General features: G+C 42.5%; 2 protein-coding genes across 23 annotated transcripts in view; one reads left to right on the top strand and one right to left on the bottom strand.

Moving 5' to 3' along the window:
• Positions 1–16,912, bottom strand: part of Astn2 (astrotactin 2) — a 908,742-nt gene that overhangs the window by 234,652 nt on the left and 657,178 nt on the right. For all 15 annotated transcript variants that reach the window (XR_015439761.1, XR_015439763.1, XR_002396623.2 and 12 more), the window contains one exon: positions 14,851–15,030. Coding sequence is in view for 12 of the 15 variants with exons in the window: in XM_087182849.1 (XP_087038975.1) it covers positions 14,851–15,030 (180 nt within the window). In the remaining 3 variants the exon portion in view is untranslated. The remainder of the gene's footprint in view (positions 1–14,850; positions 15,031–16,912) is intronic.
• Trim32 (tripartite motif containing 32) overlaps positions 1–16,912 on the top strand; it is a 78,265-nt gene that overhangs the window by 22,135 nt on the left and 39,218 nt on the right. For 7 of the 8 annotated variants that reach the window (XR_015439767.1, XR_015439768.1, XR_015439769.1 and 4 more), the window contains exon 2: positions 8,521–8,612. The gene's annotated coding sequence lies outside the window, so the exon portion shown is untranslated. Of the gene's footprint in view, positions 1–8,469; positions 8,613–16,912 lie in introns of all 8 variants that reach the window. The other variant, XR_015439766.1, reaches the window with a different exon arrangement.

The following is a 16,912-nucleotide window of genomic DNA, read 5'->3' as shown; positions in this document are numbered from 1 at the left end:
AAGTATATATTCTTCCCTTCTCCTGTGGTGAGAATGGCCACTTTTTCTCTTCAGTGAAACATATATTAACTTCAGTCACTTAATATATACTAGGAATGTTCTTCAGTGTCCCATAATATTTTATGCAAGTGAAATTTGGCCAAGCTGAGCAGCATGGGTATCCTCTCTGATTGCAATAAATAAAATGTCAAAAACAATCCTGAGTGCTACAAGGGAAAATAGCTCCCTAAGGAAACACACGGCAAAAGGGGAACTTAATTTTCATTCTAGATGATATTGTCCTTTCTGACTTCAGTTACCTATGCAACTCCTGCAAAACCTGTGTATTTTAGGTCGTCTCTTACTTTTGATCACCACACTGGTAGCTACCCAATTACCCATTTTATATTGCCAGCTATATATCCTTAGGAACCTTAGACTCAGCATATTTAAAGCTGAATGTAGCTCTACCCTAACTAATGCTCTTTCTCTTTTTCACCTTTGAAATATCCGCATCAGACATTTAAGCCAGAAAACTTGCAAGCACCACTAATCATTACCCTCACATCTTGCACCTCCTAGTATTCAGTCCTAAAGTTCTCATCTGCTGTCATTTGAGTGTGGTTTGAGCATCCACCAAGAGTCCATTTTGATTGAAGCTTTGGTCCTCAGAGTGACACTGTTGGAAGGTGGTGTAACCTTTGGAAAGTGGGGCCAAGTGGGAGGCCCTTAGGTTTTGAGATGCATGTCCTTGGAAAGTAGGTCTTGTGGGACTCCTTGGTAGTTTTCTGTACTATGGGTTGTTATAAAAGTCTGAGTTTGGTCTCACCCAGGTATCTGCTTTCTGGTTCAAGACACTTCTGCTTGCTCCAACATGAGCTTCCACTGTTGCTGTATATTGCCCTAGCCAAAGACAAATCTAACAAGGTCTGCTTAATTTGGTGCTTGGAGCCTCCAGAACTTCAAAATAAATAAAACTTTTTATAAAGTAGCCTGTGTCAGGTATTTTACTATACTGATGCAAAGTGAATTAATAAAATCATCATACTAGCAATTTAATATTTTTACTTCTGTTTATTCTTTTCTTCATCTTCATGGCTACTAGGTTTTAAGCCACGATTATTTTTCTCATTATAACATTCCTGTAGCTTCCTAACAGATCTAGACTCTAATCTAGTATCCCCCGCACAATTCCTCTCATCTTAGATTGAGCCCTACCCCACACTAGATAAATTCAAAACCCCAAATGCTAATAATACATAGAACTTTGAGTTGGCCTTTAGCTGCTCCTATTACAATACAAAATTCTGTGGCCAGGGATTTAGCTCAGTGATTCCACCGCCTGTCTCGCAAGCGCAAGAGCCCAAGTTCGATCCCAGGTACAAAAAAAACCAAAAACCAAAAAACAAAATTCCTTAACATAGTCTACAAATTCTAGTGAGATTTGGTTCCTGCCTATCTTCCTAAGTTTGTCTCACCACCACTGCCTTCTCTCCCAGAATTCTGCCCCATCTTCATTTTGTTTCTTATCCTAAAGACATTTTGTCCATGTTTTTCTTACTAGTTGAAACACATTCCCTCTTTTTACCTATGTTGGCCTGAATTTTACTTCCAAGTATTCCAAAATGCCTTTACTGACTCACTTCACTCTTTTGAGTCAGGTATACATCAAACTTTGTATTCAAAGTAGCATTTAATATTTCTGCTGCATCTGGAGCATCTGGCACAGTACCTGAAAGATAATAGGCACTGAATTTGTTTCTGAATAGCACCAGGGGAGAAGGGTTAGCATAGATCATATATATATATATATTCCCCTTTGGGTTGCATTTAGCATCACAGCATCAACTGGTTATGTTACCTTCTGCTCCTGTCACCAGCTCTTTCCCTCAATCACAAAGTCTGGTTTCATCGGAAGGTCAGCTATGTTTGAAAGGTGGGAGGAGTGGTTCCCTCCAATTTGCTTTACCTTGACTTGTTAACTACAAAATAATTGAAAATCATGTTCCCATTTAGATTCACCCTATCTTTGTCGTAGTGCAAAGTCACCACTGAAAGAGACAAGTTAAAAATATACCTTCCATTGGGTGGTATATAAACTATATCTCTGTAAATTTACAAACAAAAAAAGAGTGATGATGCGATAGTTAACTACTGTGTTAACTTGAGTAAGAGACAGCTGGATTGGCTTAGCATAGTCTGGGTGTGACCGAATGGATTTGCTAAAGACAGAAGACCCATCCTGCATGTGTTTGCCACCAACCAATGGGGTTGTAGTCTGAATAGAATAAAAAAGAAAAAGCAGAAGGAAGTCTTGCTTCTGTTTCTTCACAGGAGCTCCTGTCTGCCTTTGCCTTGGATGTCCATCTCCTGGTTTCCAGTGTAGATTCTTCAGCCTGCAGGGCAGACTGTTCAGCCTTGCAGTGCACTCTTCGGGTTTCCAGCTCAGACATTTTGGATTCCTGCTGTGAACTCACACTGGAGTCTATAGTGAGCTCTCAGGCCTTTGACTTTTGCCTAGATCCTTCAGATCTCCAGTGTGCAGACAGCCCCTTTGCACTCTTCACACAAGACTGCAGGCAGTCATTGTAACCCTACCTTGTTAATCCATATATCTTTTACATTAAATCTGTTTCTCTACTGAGCAGTGAGCACTGACTGATACACCTAGTCTCTTGAATTGCCTCTTAAAACACTTTCTAGGATGGAGGACAAAGAAGAGGGAGTAATAATCCTGGGTTCTAATCCTATTAACCAGTTTGTGGTTCCTTTGAGCAAATTGTTTCTTCTCCCTCAAATACCATTCCCTCATCTATGTTAATAATTGTATTAAATTAAGCATCCTTTGAGTTGTAAATTTCAATGAATCTAGACCTCAGAGACTCAGACCTCTTGAGTCTAGATCAGCAAAAGGAGCCTTCCATTTCCCTGAACATCTGTGGAATTGGAAGGAACAGTAAGGAAACCCCTAAGGCCCGACTATCCTAAGGAGGAAAGCCTTGTGTCTAGGGCTAGTACGTCAGATGACAACAGCCAAGTCAAGCTCCAACCCATGAGTTGGTCAAGCCAACCTCTAAGACCTGGCTCAGAACCTGTACTATGATCCAGAGCCAGGGTGTTAACTAGGAAACAAGGGTCTAGAGGCCGCTGGCCAGTATCATGCTGGCTTAAATCATGCTGATCTGTCTGCCTCTTTTTTTTCACTCTCCTTGACTAAGTACTTCTAATTGTTGAAGGCAGAAACGCCTCTCAGAGAGAATACTCTTTTTAGAATGCCTCCTGTGGCTAAGTAATAGCAAAATGTAAATGATGAGAGAATTGGAACAAAAAGTAGAAGAAAAGGGAGGCAAAAGAGGATACCATTTGCCAGCTCTGTGGTTTTAGATTATGTATTTTGCTTCCCTCACCTCACCCCCATCTCAGTATCCAAGGCATAAAGATTCCAACTTGAGAGGGTTGCTCTTAGAATTAAATGAAAGTGTCTATGTGAAGTGGCCAACATACCTTTGGGGCATGTAGTGTGTTCTCAATATATCTGAACCTGTTTTTGCAGGGATGTGGTGAGGCATTTGGACTTTAGAGTCAGTCCTGGAATGGAATTCTGCCTTTCTTTGTTAAACACACAACTTTGTGAAGATGAGGTAAGAATTAGTCTGGACCCCATAGGATTGTTAGGAAGATGATATATGATGAAATGAATATGTGGACCATAGTAGGAACTCAAAACATGGAAGTCATTGTTGCCCTTTCCTCTGTTGCCCTCTTCCCTAACACATACATATGCACATACATTCGTCATGAACAGTATAAACTTGGTATTGAGCTGTGCAGATAGGCTCTCCTGGGCCCAACTGCTGGGGTCCAGTTTACACTATTTGATAATATTACCTTTTATCTCCACCTACAGGCTCAAGCAGAGCTCAAATTCAAAAGGTGACAGATCTTCCAGGGAGAAACAGCCATGACTTAGGAAGTATGGCATGAATAGAGTATATATCTAAGGCTGCTATAGTCAAGACTAGAAAGAGTTACATCATTATGGGTTTTTTTGCCTGGGAAAACTAACAGTAGTAATAATTATCACAGGCTTGATTATGCCTCATAATAATAATAAATGATAATAACAGCTAGCATTTCCTGAACATTTATTATATATTGGGTGCAATGATAATTACTTTAAAAACATTGCTCCATTTTATTATTATAACAATACTGCAAGAGAAGCATTATTATATTCATTTTAAAGGTAAGGAAATTAAGGTTCAGAGAGCCAAAAGGCTTTGACATAAGTCACACATCTGGCAAATGGGACAGATGATTCATCCACAGCTCAGTATGTGTATTATTTTTTGAGACTTCCACTTTTGATAAGAAGAGAACACTACTGACTGACTTGTGAGTTTCTTCTATGGGCTTAAGCACAGGATCTCATCATGTCTTCTTCATAAAAACCATGTGAGATCCAGATGATTTTTCAAATATTTCTTGGTCCATTGTTTTTACTTAATTTGCATTTGCTGATTCAGCTCTTCTTATTTGTGATGTTCCTCCGCTGTGCACAGAGACAATGGAAAATTTTCTAACTAGTGAGGAAACTGAAGCACAATGACATTCAAAGGTCTAGCAAAGAAGCCAGTGGCATTCTTCAGGAGCACATGAGGGGATCCAGGCATTACTCCTTGTAACTGGCCCAAGATACCTCAACCTTCCCCTGAGTTGTTAGATATTCCCCCATATACAACTTTGCAGTATGTCCCCTTGCTGGGAATCTACTTCCTCTCCACTTCCCCACACGGCAACTGCCCACTCATCTTCCAGGGCAACTGCTTAGACATTTGTTCCAGGGAAGCTTCTTAGGCCATCCTAGGGGGGTTAGAGGCCTGTCTCTCAGCTTTGCTTCTTCCACTCCTACCCTCTATACATGTATACACTTTACCCCTGGTCATGGACATTTATCCAAAGGGCTGTAGTAGTCTGTTCGCTTGTTAGTTTTTCTCATTTGCCTATGAGCTTGAGAACAGACACTGTATCTCACCTTGTTAGCCTTAGTGCTTCATACAGAGACTGGCATATGTTAGGAGTTCAAAGTCCTACTAGGGAATAGTGGAGGATTGAGAAAAACAATGCAAGGCAGAGGGAGAAAAAAATGCTACCACAATGTGTCTCAAAGGATTGTCTGTGAGTGAAGCCATACCTAAGGTGGTGAATGAAACCTACTGATGAAGGGAGAAAGAGAAAAGCTTCAATCTTATGTGTTTGTGTTCTCTCCAAACCATCTTGTGTTCACTAAGGGACTAAAGACAGGCAACAAAAGCCCCTTTTCAATGTCCAGGGAAATTCCACATTCTTAGTGCAAGACTTCTGATAGAGAAGCATCCTAGCTACAATCCCACTCCCTCAGTCCCCGCGTCCATACTTGGGACCAGAACTGTGACAGGGAAATGAGCATGGTTTGACCCCAGCTTGAACAGAATCAAGATGACTAGTTTACACTAGTGTCAAAATCTTTTGTCTCTTTTCCTAAGGAAAAAGACAGTGAAAAAGTCCTCAGTGTTTCAGATGATGATATAATGTGCATGTGTGTGTATACATGCACATGTGCATCTACACATACTCTAAATGAGCAAATGTGCTGCCAACCGATGAGCTTGATGATGTCAACTTAATGGGCTTTGGCTTCTGTCCAGGGGATTGATGGAGCACACTTCTGGGTATGTCTGGGTGGGTTGTGGCGGCATGACATTGAGTTCTGTGGTCATTCACCCCATTCTTCACTGGCATTCTGCCCCTTCTCTGCTTTCCAGCTGCCATGAACCGAGCATCTTTGCTCCTCTGTGCCCTTCCACCATGATGTGTCTGCCTTAAAGCTAGCCAACCATGGACTGAATCCCCTCAACCAGGAGCCACATTAAACCTCTCTTACTTTAAGTTGTGGGTGGTGGGTATTGTGTCCAACAATGAGAAAGCTAATTAATACAGCTTGGCAACCAGGAGTCTGAGTTTGCTCTAAGTTTTCAGGATTGGAAGACAAAAATACTTCTATCTGGTTACTAATACCGTCTCCCTTTATAACCACAGGTTCTAATATTGCATAAACTGGCCTTAACTCTTCCCATCTGTAGGTTGGGAATAACTAACCCAGACAGGAATAAAAATTCTTTACATAGGAATCATTATTTCTTATTCTTCCACTAAAAGAGACATTGCTAAGTAGTCATCTCCCACTGAGCCTGGTCCTGACTCAAAATGTCTTTTTTTTTTTTTTTGGTACCAGGGATCGAACTCCTGACCTAGAGCTGGCGAGGCAGGTGTGGTGCCACTGAGCTAAATCCTCAGTCTCCAGAATCTCTTTTGAATGCAGTACTCTGGGCAGTCACTACTATTTGATCATAATATCACAAAAAGAAATTTAGGGTTGGCTTTGTGATTGCTAAGTCCTCTTCCAGATCTGACTTTTACGGTTTGTCTTCAGTTAATGATGCTGCCCCTGAGCAAAGATTTGGAAGCTAGTTTTGTAGTGGGGTATTGATGAGTAGAGAGTGTTTCCACACCTGCCCAAGCTGAGAACTAAACTCTGAGTCTTAGCTTTCTTCACTTCTTTTGACTGTGATAAGAGAAACAGAACAAGAGAGCAAATGGTTCCCTTGGTTTTGATGCCAACATCTAAGGAGTTCTTTGAGGCTGCTGTGGTATAGTTGGATGAACACTGACTTTGTGGTTAAAGCAGCCTGGGTTCAAATCCCCTCTCTGCCAACTTGCCTGGTGTGAACTCTGACAAGTCACTTCACCCTTCTGAGCCTTACTTTCCTCAAGTGTGAAATGCAGATAACAACGCCTACCTTACAGACTTGTTGAGAAGAGTAAATTGGATGAAATAATGTATGTGAAAATGGTTTGTGAGATGCACTGCACTGAGCACATGCGAAGGATTATTATTCTTGGTGTGCACCAATAGGAAAATGACTAGGGTGTTCCGTTCCAGATGGACTCGATCTAAACTGGGGAACAAATGCTTTTTTTGGTAATTTCATCTTGTGGAAACGGCAATCTCATGGGCCTATTTGTGTTTAATGAACCATATCCTGTATCGTCTTTTTGCATGATTCTAAGAAGAAATAAGTTGGCTCTCTCCTCTGGCACGCTGTAGACTAGAAGGAGTCCAGCTTGTATTTAACCTCTTCCAGTCTCATTGCTCTCTCCAAAAAGAAACTCTACCCCAGAGATAGGCTGATCCTACATTTAGCTGCACAGAAGCCAAGGCGCAAGGGGAGAGGAAAAGGATATTTAGCCAACTTCCACTACTATGCTGGGCCCAAGCATAGACTAGAATGTTCAAGTTGAGATTTTTAACCCAGGTTATAGTTAAGCAGTATAAGGCTCAAAGGTCACTACCCTGAGGTTATGCAACTAGGAAAGGGAGATGCCAAGTTTATCTGAGTCCAAAGCCAGACTCAACAAAAAGTGAAAATGGTTTGTGAGATGCACTGCTTCTATACATTGTTGTTGTTGAAGTCAGAGGAGACTTTAGGATTTCAAGAAAGCTGTGGAAATTTTCACCCCCAATAAAACACAAAGGCACACAAAGAAGAATTTGCCTATAATACTAAGATATGTGTGATCATCCCAGACTCATTTATTCGTTCATTCATTTCAGTAATTGTTGTTGAATGGTATCTGCATGCCAGACACTGGCTAAGCCTGATTCCACAAGGGTTAGCCGAGTAGAGTGGGCCCAGCCTTCATGGAGCTTATCGAAAGGTAACAGAGACAGACATAAACCAATGAATATGAAATTAAAAACTGATGTTATGTGTACCAAAGGAATATCATTCAATGAGAGAATGTAACAAGGACTCCTGACCTAGCCTGAGGCTTCTCGAAAGGTTTTCTGTGAAAGTGACATTTGAGTTGAGTGATATGAAGTGATCTTGACAAAAATGGAAAAAGCAGCGAAAGGCCAAGTTGAGGAAGGACTGTAGCTCATTCCAGGATCTGAAGGGAAGTCAGTATGATGGGAAGGCAGAGAACACGGGCACACAAGAGGCTGAACAGGTTGGCTGGGGACAAATCAGACCTGAGATGGTCTTGAGACTAGGAGAAAGAGTTTGGAAATTATCCTGAGAGCAAGGGCAGGCCACCTATAAGTTTCAGTCGTAGGAATAGCGTGATGGGGTCTCCATTTTAGAAAGTCTGTGATGGTTAATTTTATGTGTCAACTTGAATAGACCATGGAAGGCGGGATGTTTGGCCAAACACTGTTCTGGGTATATCTGTGAGAGAAGAGTAACATTTAAATCATTAGACTGAGTAAAGCAGTATGGTCTCCCTAATGTGAATGGGCTTCATCCAGTCAAAGTCTAAAGAGGAAAGTAAGGCTGATCCTTTCTTCAGCAGGGGGAATTCCTTTGGCCTAACTGCTTTGAGTTAGGACACTGGTCTTTTCCTGTCTTCAGACTCCAAGGGAGATGTCATCTCTTCTTGGGTCTCTAGGCTACCAGCTTTCAGACTGGAAATTACACCACTGGTTCTCCTGGATTTCAGGCTGTGGCTGTCAAACTTCAGACTCCTCTCGGGTCTCCTGTGTCTCACACTGGCCAATTACAGTTCACAGAACTTCTCTGCTTCATAATTACGTAAGCCAAGTCATTATTATAAATGTATATTTATATTTTATCTAACTCTTTCTCCTCACCTCCACCCCCATAGGTAAGATCTGTATCTATTATCTATATCTGCCCCCTGTTGGTTCTGCTTCTCTGAAGAATCCTGACTAAAACCTATCTTCAGGCCCGCTGTGTGGTTTGGATTGATGGCTACTGAATGGCTATAGGGAAACAAAGTAGGAGGTCAATGCTGGAATCCAGGAAAACTTTGATGGTTGGTATGTGGTAGTAGCAGGGAAATGAGTTTTGATCGGGTTGGTATGTGGTAGTAGAAGGGAAATGGAAAGAAGTGGGAAAATTCAAGAGCCATCTGGAAATTAAAATTGAATGGGCTTTGGATAGTTTGGAAATGGAGAGAGGTTAAGAGAGAGGAAAGTGCTGAAAAGGAGTCCTAGGATTCCCAGGCTTCTGGCTCTGCCTCTAAACAGATAATTGTGCATTTCACCAGAACACTAGGAAAGTACTAGGTTGCTTAGCATGACAGCAAATATCAGAGGAAAGCCTGCAGCCGGAGGTATAAGGTGAGAATCACCAGTGCAGGAAACACTATAGATTTGGTCAGAGACACTCTAGGGAAAGGGGCCTCTGGGTCAGGCCTTATGTGAAACAGCATTTACTGGTTTGGCAGAGGGGCAGCCTGCAAAGGAGACAGAGAAACCACAGGCAGAAAGACAGGTGGAAACCCGGAAAGGCCTAGTACCACAGATCTGAGACACAGAAAATGCCTCAAGCTGGAAGCTGTCAACTCTGTCAAATGCTGCTCAAAGGTCAAGCACCATGGGAATGGAAAACTGCCCCCAGGTTGTTAAATCACTGGGAAGTAAACCAGTACCCTGCAGGTCTCAGATCCTGAAAACCAGTTCTTTTCATGTCGTGTTGTTCTCTTTGAAGCAAGTTCCCTCCGGAAATGGAAAGCTCAGAAGAGATGTCTAGCTCATGCTAGCACCCCCTTAGCCACACCTGTGCGCACCAGAGGAGGTGACATTCCACTGTGTCTTTCCTTTCTTCTTCCCCCACCCTCCACCCCTGATTTGCCTTTCAAACTACTGAATAACTCCTTCAAAAGGTAGTCTATGAATGTGTCAGCTGACATTCAAAAATGCATTGTAATTCAAATGGAAACTCAAAATTCATTCCCTTGGACAGTCATAGAAAATTGTCATAGAGATAAAAGGCTCTTTGAAAGAGGCCATAGGTATTTGACTCTAGGGACACTATACCACAGGTCCTCCTGATCAAAACTCAAGAGCAATGCAAGCGTCACATGGAGAATGTCCTTTCACAGGGCTCATGGAGGCCGGCAGGCTGTGGAAAAGGCATGTTAACTGTATGAATTAATTTGCTTCTAGACTTCCCTTCTCTTCCCTTTTCTCTCTTTGCTTCCTCTCTCTCTCTCTCTCTCTCTGCCTCTCTGCCTGTCTCATACACAGAATGAACAGTTTCTTCACATACACACACCTGTCACCTTTCAGAAACAATTTCTCCATGAAATGAAAGGCAACTAAAGAGTATAAATGATATCAGGCTGATAATGTGTATATCCATCACTATTCTTCCTAAGTAGAAAGTGATGAAGGAGGACAAAAGTCAGAGAGCCCTTTCAGTTGTTTTTTTTTGTGTGTGCAACTCCTTAGCCCCCTCCCACCATTGCCTCCACAAATGCAGCTGGACTCACTGAGGCCTCTCCCTACCTCAGGCCAACCCATCTCATATTTGATCCTGGGTCAATTGACAAGATATGAGAGTAAAGAAGAAGCACTTACCTATCCATTTACATACACACGTGTGGCTGTGTGAACATGTGCACACACACCCACACCACATGGTGCAGAGGGTGACCCAAATGTATGTGGCAGCCATGGGTAGAAGGAATGGTTTCAATGAATAAAATAATTAGGTGCCCAGCTCAGTGCTAAATGGGTCCACTTGTTGATCTACTTGCACGTTCAATTTATACAACTACAGTCTATGACCCTACATTTTGCTCATAGGGAAATTGACCTCAGAGAGTGAATCAATTTGTCCAAAATCATATCACTGGCAAAAGGTAGAACTGGGATTTTAATCAGTGTCCATCTGAATACAAGATCTATGCTTCATCTCCAAATGAGGATCATCTTTATTTGAGATAGCCAGAGAAAGAGTGACTTTATATAGATATAATCATGATATAAGGCTGAGTATCAATGTCATACCTAGGCATGGCATGTGAATATCAAGGCAAAGAGTAAAATTGAGCCCTGATTGAGTGAAAGGTAGCTTTACTAAATACAGGTCTGTAGAGAGCATAGCAACACATAGTGCAAGTATTACCCTAGATACAGACACAGAACTTTACATGATGCTCAAGGAATGGGGTGGGCATAAAGGTTATGATCAAAGGAATCTGACATGCCAAATACCTTCAATGGTAATCAAGCCTAGGGCCTGGATCTTCCAGGGATGACTTCAGTTACTGCTGTTGCCCTCCTTTTCCTGGGTTCACTCACGTTCCACCTTATTGACCTGTCTAGATCTCCAGTCCCCTCCAGACTGTTGGAAAGCCTGGATCACCACCTTCTAATAGAAAATTCCACCTGCCTCCATAGATCTTTCCAGTCATTCCTCCCATGCCCCTAGCCCCTCTGGAATCAACATGAGAAGCTAGGTCTCTGTTATTCTGGCTTTGAATACTTCCCTATTATAGAGAAGAAAATTTACAAGGTAGAGTCTACTGCACTCCCTTATGTTCTTTAGAATAGACATTACTAACAAATCAGAGCTTGTTCTCAGTGACCCAAATGACCACCATACAATGGTCAAGATAAGCCCTCCCTAAATGGTCATAACTGGCACATGAAAGCTATAGACCATAATATGACAGTGACTGAGTGTCCTACTATGTGACAGTCCCCTTCCTCTTCCTAGTCGCCTACAAATAGGTTAAAAAATGTCTACAAAGAAAATGACGCAAGTTGAGAGATTAAAACTGACCAGTGATGGTCAACAGAGACAGAGCCTATGTCTCCACTACTGAGATTCCCCAGCACAAAGGGGCATTGTGTATCGAGAGAAAGCACTTGGAAAATGTTCTGTGAACCAAAGAACTAATGAATGAACAATGTGACTTCTTTTTCCTGTGGAATGTACATTTTGCTGCACTTAAGGGAAGGAAAGTAAAACCTCTCATGGGAAATATTTTAATCAGGCATGTTCACCCCATCTCTCTTGGCTTTCCAGTAATTTCCAGTGATTACCCTCCATCATAATAGTGGCCAGGGAATATCATTAGTAAGCCTGGAAAGGCTGGGATATTTATTTCTGAAGCCCAAGGATGCTGGATCTAGGGAATGGAGCACTTGGCTTGGGTTGGGAGTCAAACCCCAACTCCTTCACTGATGAACCATTTGACATAAAAAGCCATTTTTCTTCTTCAAGCTTCAGGCTATGTTTCTATAAAGGGAGGAGTGAATATTCTTGGCCTCTGTGCCCACCTGCATACTATAGAGGACTGCACAAATTATTATGGTTGTTTTCTGTGCCTTGTGTGGTCTGTTTTCCCTCATCTACTCTTCCAGGTGTGGCTCATCCAGTCAAGTAGACATCACCATCTGAAGCTCAGATTGCAAAAATCATATATTTCAAAGAATTCTAGAACCTCTCTACTGACCCTCATTGATAGGCTGAAAAAAAAATCTGCAGAGATTGTCCCTTTCTAGTGACAAATGTCGTTCATAGGGAGAAAGGAGGGTTGAAATCACACGTATTACCAAGGACTGGGGCCAGGACCAGAAGCCATAGCTGATGCCCACTATTTCTGTTTTACTTCAAGCCTGTTTTTTGTACCTACTATGTACCAAGCATTTCACTTGCATTATCTTATTTCATTCTCTGAAATGCTGTGCTAGGGAATGACTACTCCTCATTTAGCACAGTGAAACTTAGAAGTTACTCTGCCCAAGGTTATCTGTCAGGTATGTGAGGAGAATCAGGATGTGTCTTTCCATCTGTTCCACTTTAACACTGTGCTATCTGTCTCTCTTTCCACACAGTCTGCCTCCTGAATTATCAGCCTCCAATCCCAGATTCATCCTGGCCTAGATATCAGTGACACGGAACTGATGGTTTGGAGATTATCACTCATTGTCTCTGAGTCCTCTGAGTTCCTCCTCCAGGTCCACAGAAGCAAATTACCAGCTTTTCAATTCCTTGCTCCCTAGCATCACTTCCAAATATAAAAAATAATGCCAAATGTATTTGATGTACAATTTAGGTGGTCACAACAGGTAAAGATTAGGAGGAGGAAACACACAGTGAATGTTTAAGCTAGCCTTAATGTGTATTTTTACTCTTCTTAGGAGCAAGTATGGATCACGGAGGGGGAAAAAGTACCTTTCCAGACTAGAAGCCCAGAAGGGGAAGCTACTACACTAAGTTTGCCCAGAACATCTGTGGCAAATCCACATCTAGAAAGAGGATCTCTGAGTGCTCTATCAGCATTCTTTCTACCCTCTCACCTTTCTTGCATGCAACCGATTCTATATATCTACTTTCTCTAGAATCAGGAAGTTGAAGCCCTGGAAATCACCAAAGGATAAAGATGGGGTGGAATTTAGCATCAGAGTAGTGTCCCAGGCCCTGAATGTGGCAGGAAACAAATTAGTGCAGTGGCCACAGTGAACAGAGGTTTTTATAAACATAACCTAATTGTATTACTTCAAAGTCCTGAAGCTTATTGCCCTGCTTAATGATGTGTCACATTATTTATAGGGTAGTGCAATGAGACTTCTATTGATTTAATGCACTTCCTTAAAGACGGTCATTGTCACAGCCATAAAATCAAGCTATTCCCAGACAACTCAATTATGTCCTCTGTGCCTATAAACCACCCGCGCCCCACACAATTGCGCACAGGAATCAGGCAGGGATCCAAGCACCTCTGTGGATACAAGCCCCCGGAGGGAAAAAGGGAAGTGTTCTGGAGATGCCAGAGGAGACTGAGAAGAGTTTCATTCCATCAGGAATACGCAGCAACTGAGAAGCAGCAGAGGAGGGGTGTGGAGTAACCTCACTGTGTCCTGGCCCTGACAAGCAGAGCTGTGTGAGTTTGAGCAGGTCTCCTCCTCTCCTCCAACCTTAATTTTCCCAAAGGCAAAACCGAAGAGCTGAGCTCAGTGAGGCCTTTGAAGTCCCTTCTGGCTCCCCCATTCTGTGGCTTTAGGAATTCTGCCATTGATTTAGTTATTAGAGATGGGGGGCCTGAGCCATATGAGAAGAGATGCAAACAAGTTTGTAACATCACTCCTCACTCCTTCTACTGAGAGCGTTTCTTTTACAGTTAATTTATATTATTAGTATTAATTATAACGAGAAGTACTTCAGTATGGTTGAAAGAAGGAATGAACATAAACTTCTCCAACCAGCCAGCCAGGGACTCCAACCTTGGGCTTGCTACTTTTGAGCTGTGTGTCTGTGGGCATTTGAGTCTAAGACCCAATTTCTCAAGTGTGAGATACATCGACTTATAAAAATACACACATGCATATGTGCGATATTTCTAACTATCTCAATGTGCTGTTGCCTAAACCACTTCTATTTTTAATGTAGGAAATAGATAAGAAGAGGTATTTAAGTGTCCATTTTATAGGAAGGGTAAACTGAGGTAAGACAGGAATGATTTTTTCAAGGTTAATAGCAGAGACTAGTCTCCTGCGCTTGGCCTGGGGAATTCCAGTTTTGATATTAAGAATCGGATAGGTAAGATCTGGTGGCCCTCCATGAGGATGATAGCCTCTCCATGGAAGAGACTTGAAAATATGCTCTTGAAGGTGAGGTGGAGGACTTCCTCCTAGATTCTGTCAAGAAACCTGGAGAGAAGAAAGTGTCAAGAAGACACTGCCACAGGATCAGATTTCCCCCAATCCTTATCCCTAACAGTTATCTCAAAGAGAAACAGTGGTAAATAGCCTGTGGGAGAAGACTTCTGTGGTCCAAAGCACCAATTTAAGACTCAGAAAATGCATGAACTGAAAGAATCCTGAGAAATCACATCCTCTAACTCTGCCCATGGAGAAAGTAAAGCCCAGACCTGGACAGGCACTTGCCTCAGGTGGCAGAGATGATCCTTAGTAGAGCCAGGATTTCAATCCAAGGGAGATCAGTTGACTCCCAGTGGCCTTCCCTCTTCACTACACCTGGTCACCACCTCTAACCAGCACCCCAGGCTTACCTTTCTGGTACTGGAGCCATAGCTGCTGCTGGACTTTCTTGCTAGGGAAGTGGATGATGCAGGAGAGCTCTGAGCCATAGAGGGCCTCTGCAATGTAGTGGGAGCCATAATGCTGGATGAAGGAGAGCAGCTCATCCCGACTGCTCTCTTTGGTCAGGATCTTGAGGACATTGGTGAAGCCTAGACGGGGAGAAACATGTGTAGATGGTCAGACTTCAGAGGTCGTTGGCTAGCAAGTCACAGAGCATTGCCCAAGGTTCAACATATACTCTCTTCATGGATCTGATCCCTATTTTAGCCTCCTGTAGCACTGCTTCCCTTTTTTTCCCTCTACTCTCCCAATTAGCTCTCTTCCTAGATACCACGGAACCATCTTACTGCTCTATTTCCCTTAGTCCTAACCTGAGTCTTAGCACAGGGTTGGCACAACAATCACTCAGTAACAGCTGCTCCTCCTTCCCTGTCCTTCCTTGGTCAGTGCCCGGCAATGGGAGAGTGGTTTACAAAGTCCCTTTCAATCACCTCCTAACCATATTCTCCTCTCCACAACCAGCAATGCAGTTGTTGTTGAGTGAAACTTTTAGGGAAGTTTCAGATAGGGGAATGATTCAGAAAATGATACCCCAAAACACGCGACTTTGGACTTCAAAGGGAGAGCAATGGGTTAGCAATAAATGCAAGGATGGACTTCCTTTAAAATTCCCTGATGTGCCTTAAAGGCGAGGTCCTCCAGAAGATATTTGATTATTTTGAATTCCTTTCCCAGCTAACTCAGGAAGGAAGAGTAGAATTGACATTACACTCGGGGCCAAGGTAAACTTCGTCCCAAGCTCCTGACTCTTCATTAGGCCCATTTATCCCCTCTAAACATTGCTTACTTTTCCTCCAAAACTGTCTCTATTCTCTACTCTTAAGACTTTCCTAAGCTCCTCCCTGTTCTTGGATAAAGCCCAAAATGACCTTATCTGGGCATTTAGACACCCCAGGTTCATCTACTGGGAGCTAGACACACCAGACTTTTGCTTCAGCCAAAGCAATTTTCTCATTTGTCCTGATTGTGACCTGGGACTTCCATCACTCTCTCTTCTTTTACATACTTACTACCCCCAAGTCCTGTAACCACTCATCCACACAAACACACGTGCCCACCTGAGTCCTCCATCTTCCCTAAGTCACAGTGGCACTTCAAGACCCCTGTGAAGTCACCCTTCCTGAGAAGCCTGCCTCTTGTACACAGTCTTGGCCAGAGTACCTGCTCTGTGTGCTGCCAACATTCCCCACTGTGCAGGCAGCAGCCCCAGCTCGTTTTCCTCTAAATCTGCACAACCATCCTTCCTACACCCCAACCAAGTACACAACAAAGTTCCTGAAATAGAGCAAACACACCAACCCTAGTTATTATAAGAACAGCCCATTCTGTGCCACATCAAAGAGTAAGCAGCTCTCCAACATGGAAAATGAGCTCCAACTTGCCAACATTTGATTTACAAAGGGGGTATCAAGGAGCATCACTGCTGATTAATTAAAGCAGGTACGCCTTTGTAATTTCAACAGAAACATCACAGTTATATTCAAGTGCAGGGTGAGGGGGTGGTGGGGAAACAGAAATAGGCTCAAAGAATGGGTGCTTGATTAGGATAACCTCTCTCCATCAATGTGTTAACTGATGTAACTGAGTAATTAATACAGCAGTATTAATAATGACATGTTTCTGTTAAGTAATAAATAACTGTACCTGTGAATCTTTATCCAGGCAGAAAAAAATGCAGTCAAACTCTTTCTCTGCTCACTGTTCTGCCACTTACTGGCAGTACAACCTTGGGTTAACTATTTAACCTCTCTGACCCTGAGTTTCCTTATCTGGAGGAAAATGGAATAAGTAATGCTTCCCTGGTAGGACTGTTGTAAGTCATAAGATATGAGACATTATGAAGCATTTGACAGATGTCAGCAATAATTACTATTTGTATTTCCCAGAGGGAAAAGCCTTCCAATTCCCAGGCTAAAAGAGCTCCATTTTGCTGATGAACAATGTGATAGTGAAAAAGGGGAAAAAATATAG

This window comes from Heterocephalus glaber, unplaced genomic scaffold (assembly GCF_053883595.1).
Source record: "Heterocephalus glaber isolate CG9 unplaced genomic scaffold, H.glaber_assembly_v1.0 deba00001479, whole genome shotgun sequence".
Lineage (NCBI taxonomy): Eukaryota > Metazoa > Chordata > Mammalia > Rodentia > Bathyergidae > Heterocephalus > Heterocephalus glaber.
Note: the sequence above shows the minus strand (reverse complement) of the source record. Positions and strands in the feature narration are given on the sequence as shown.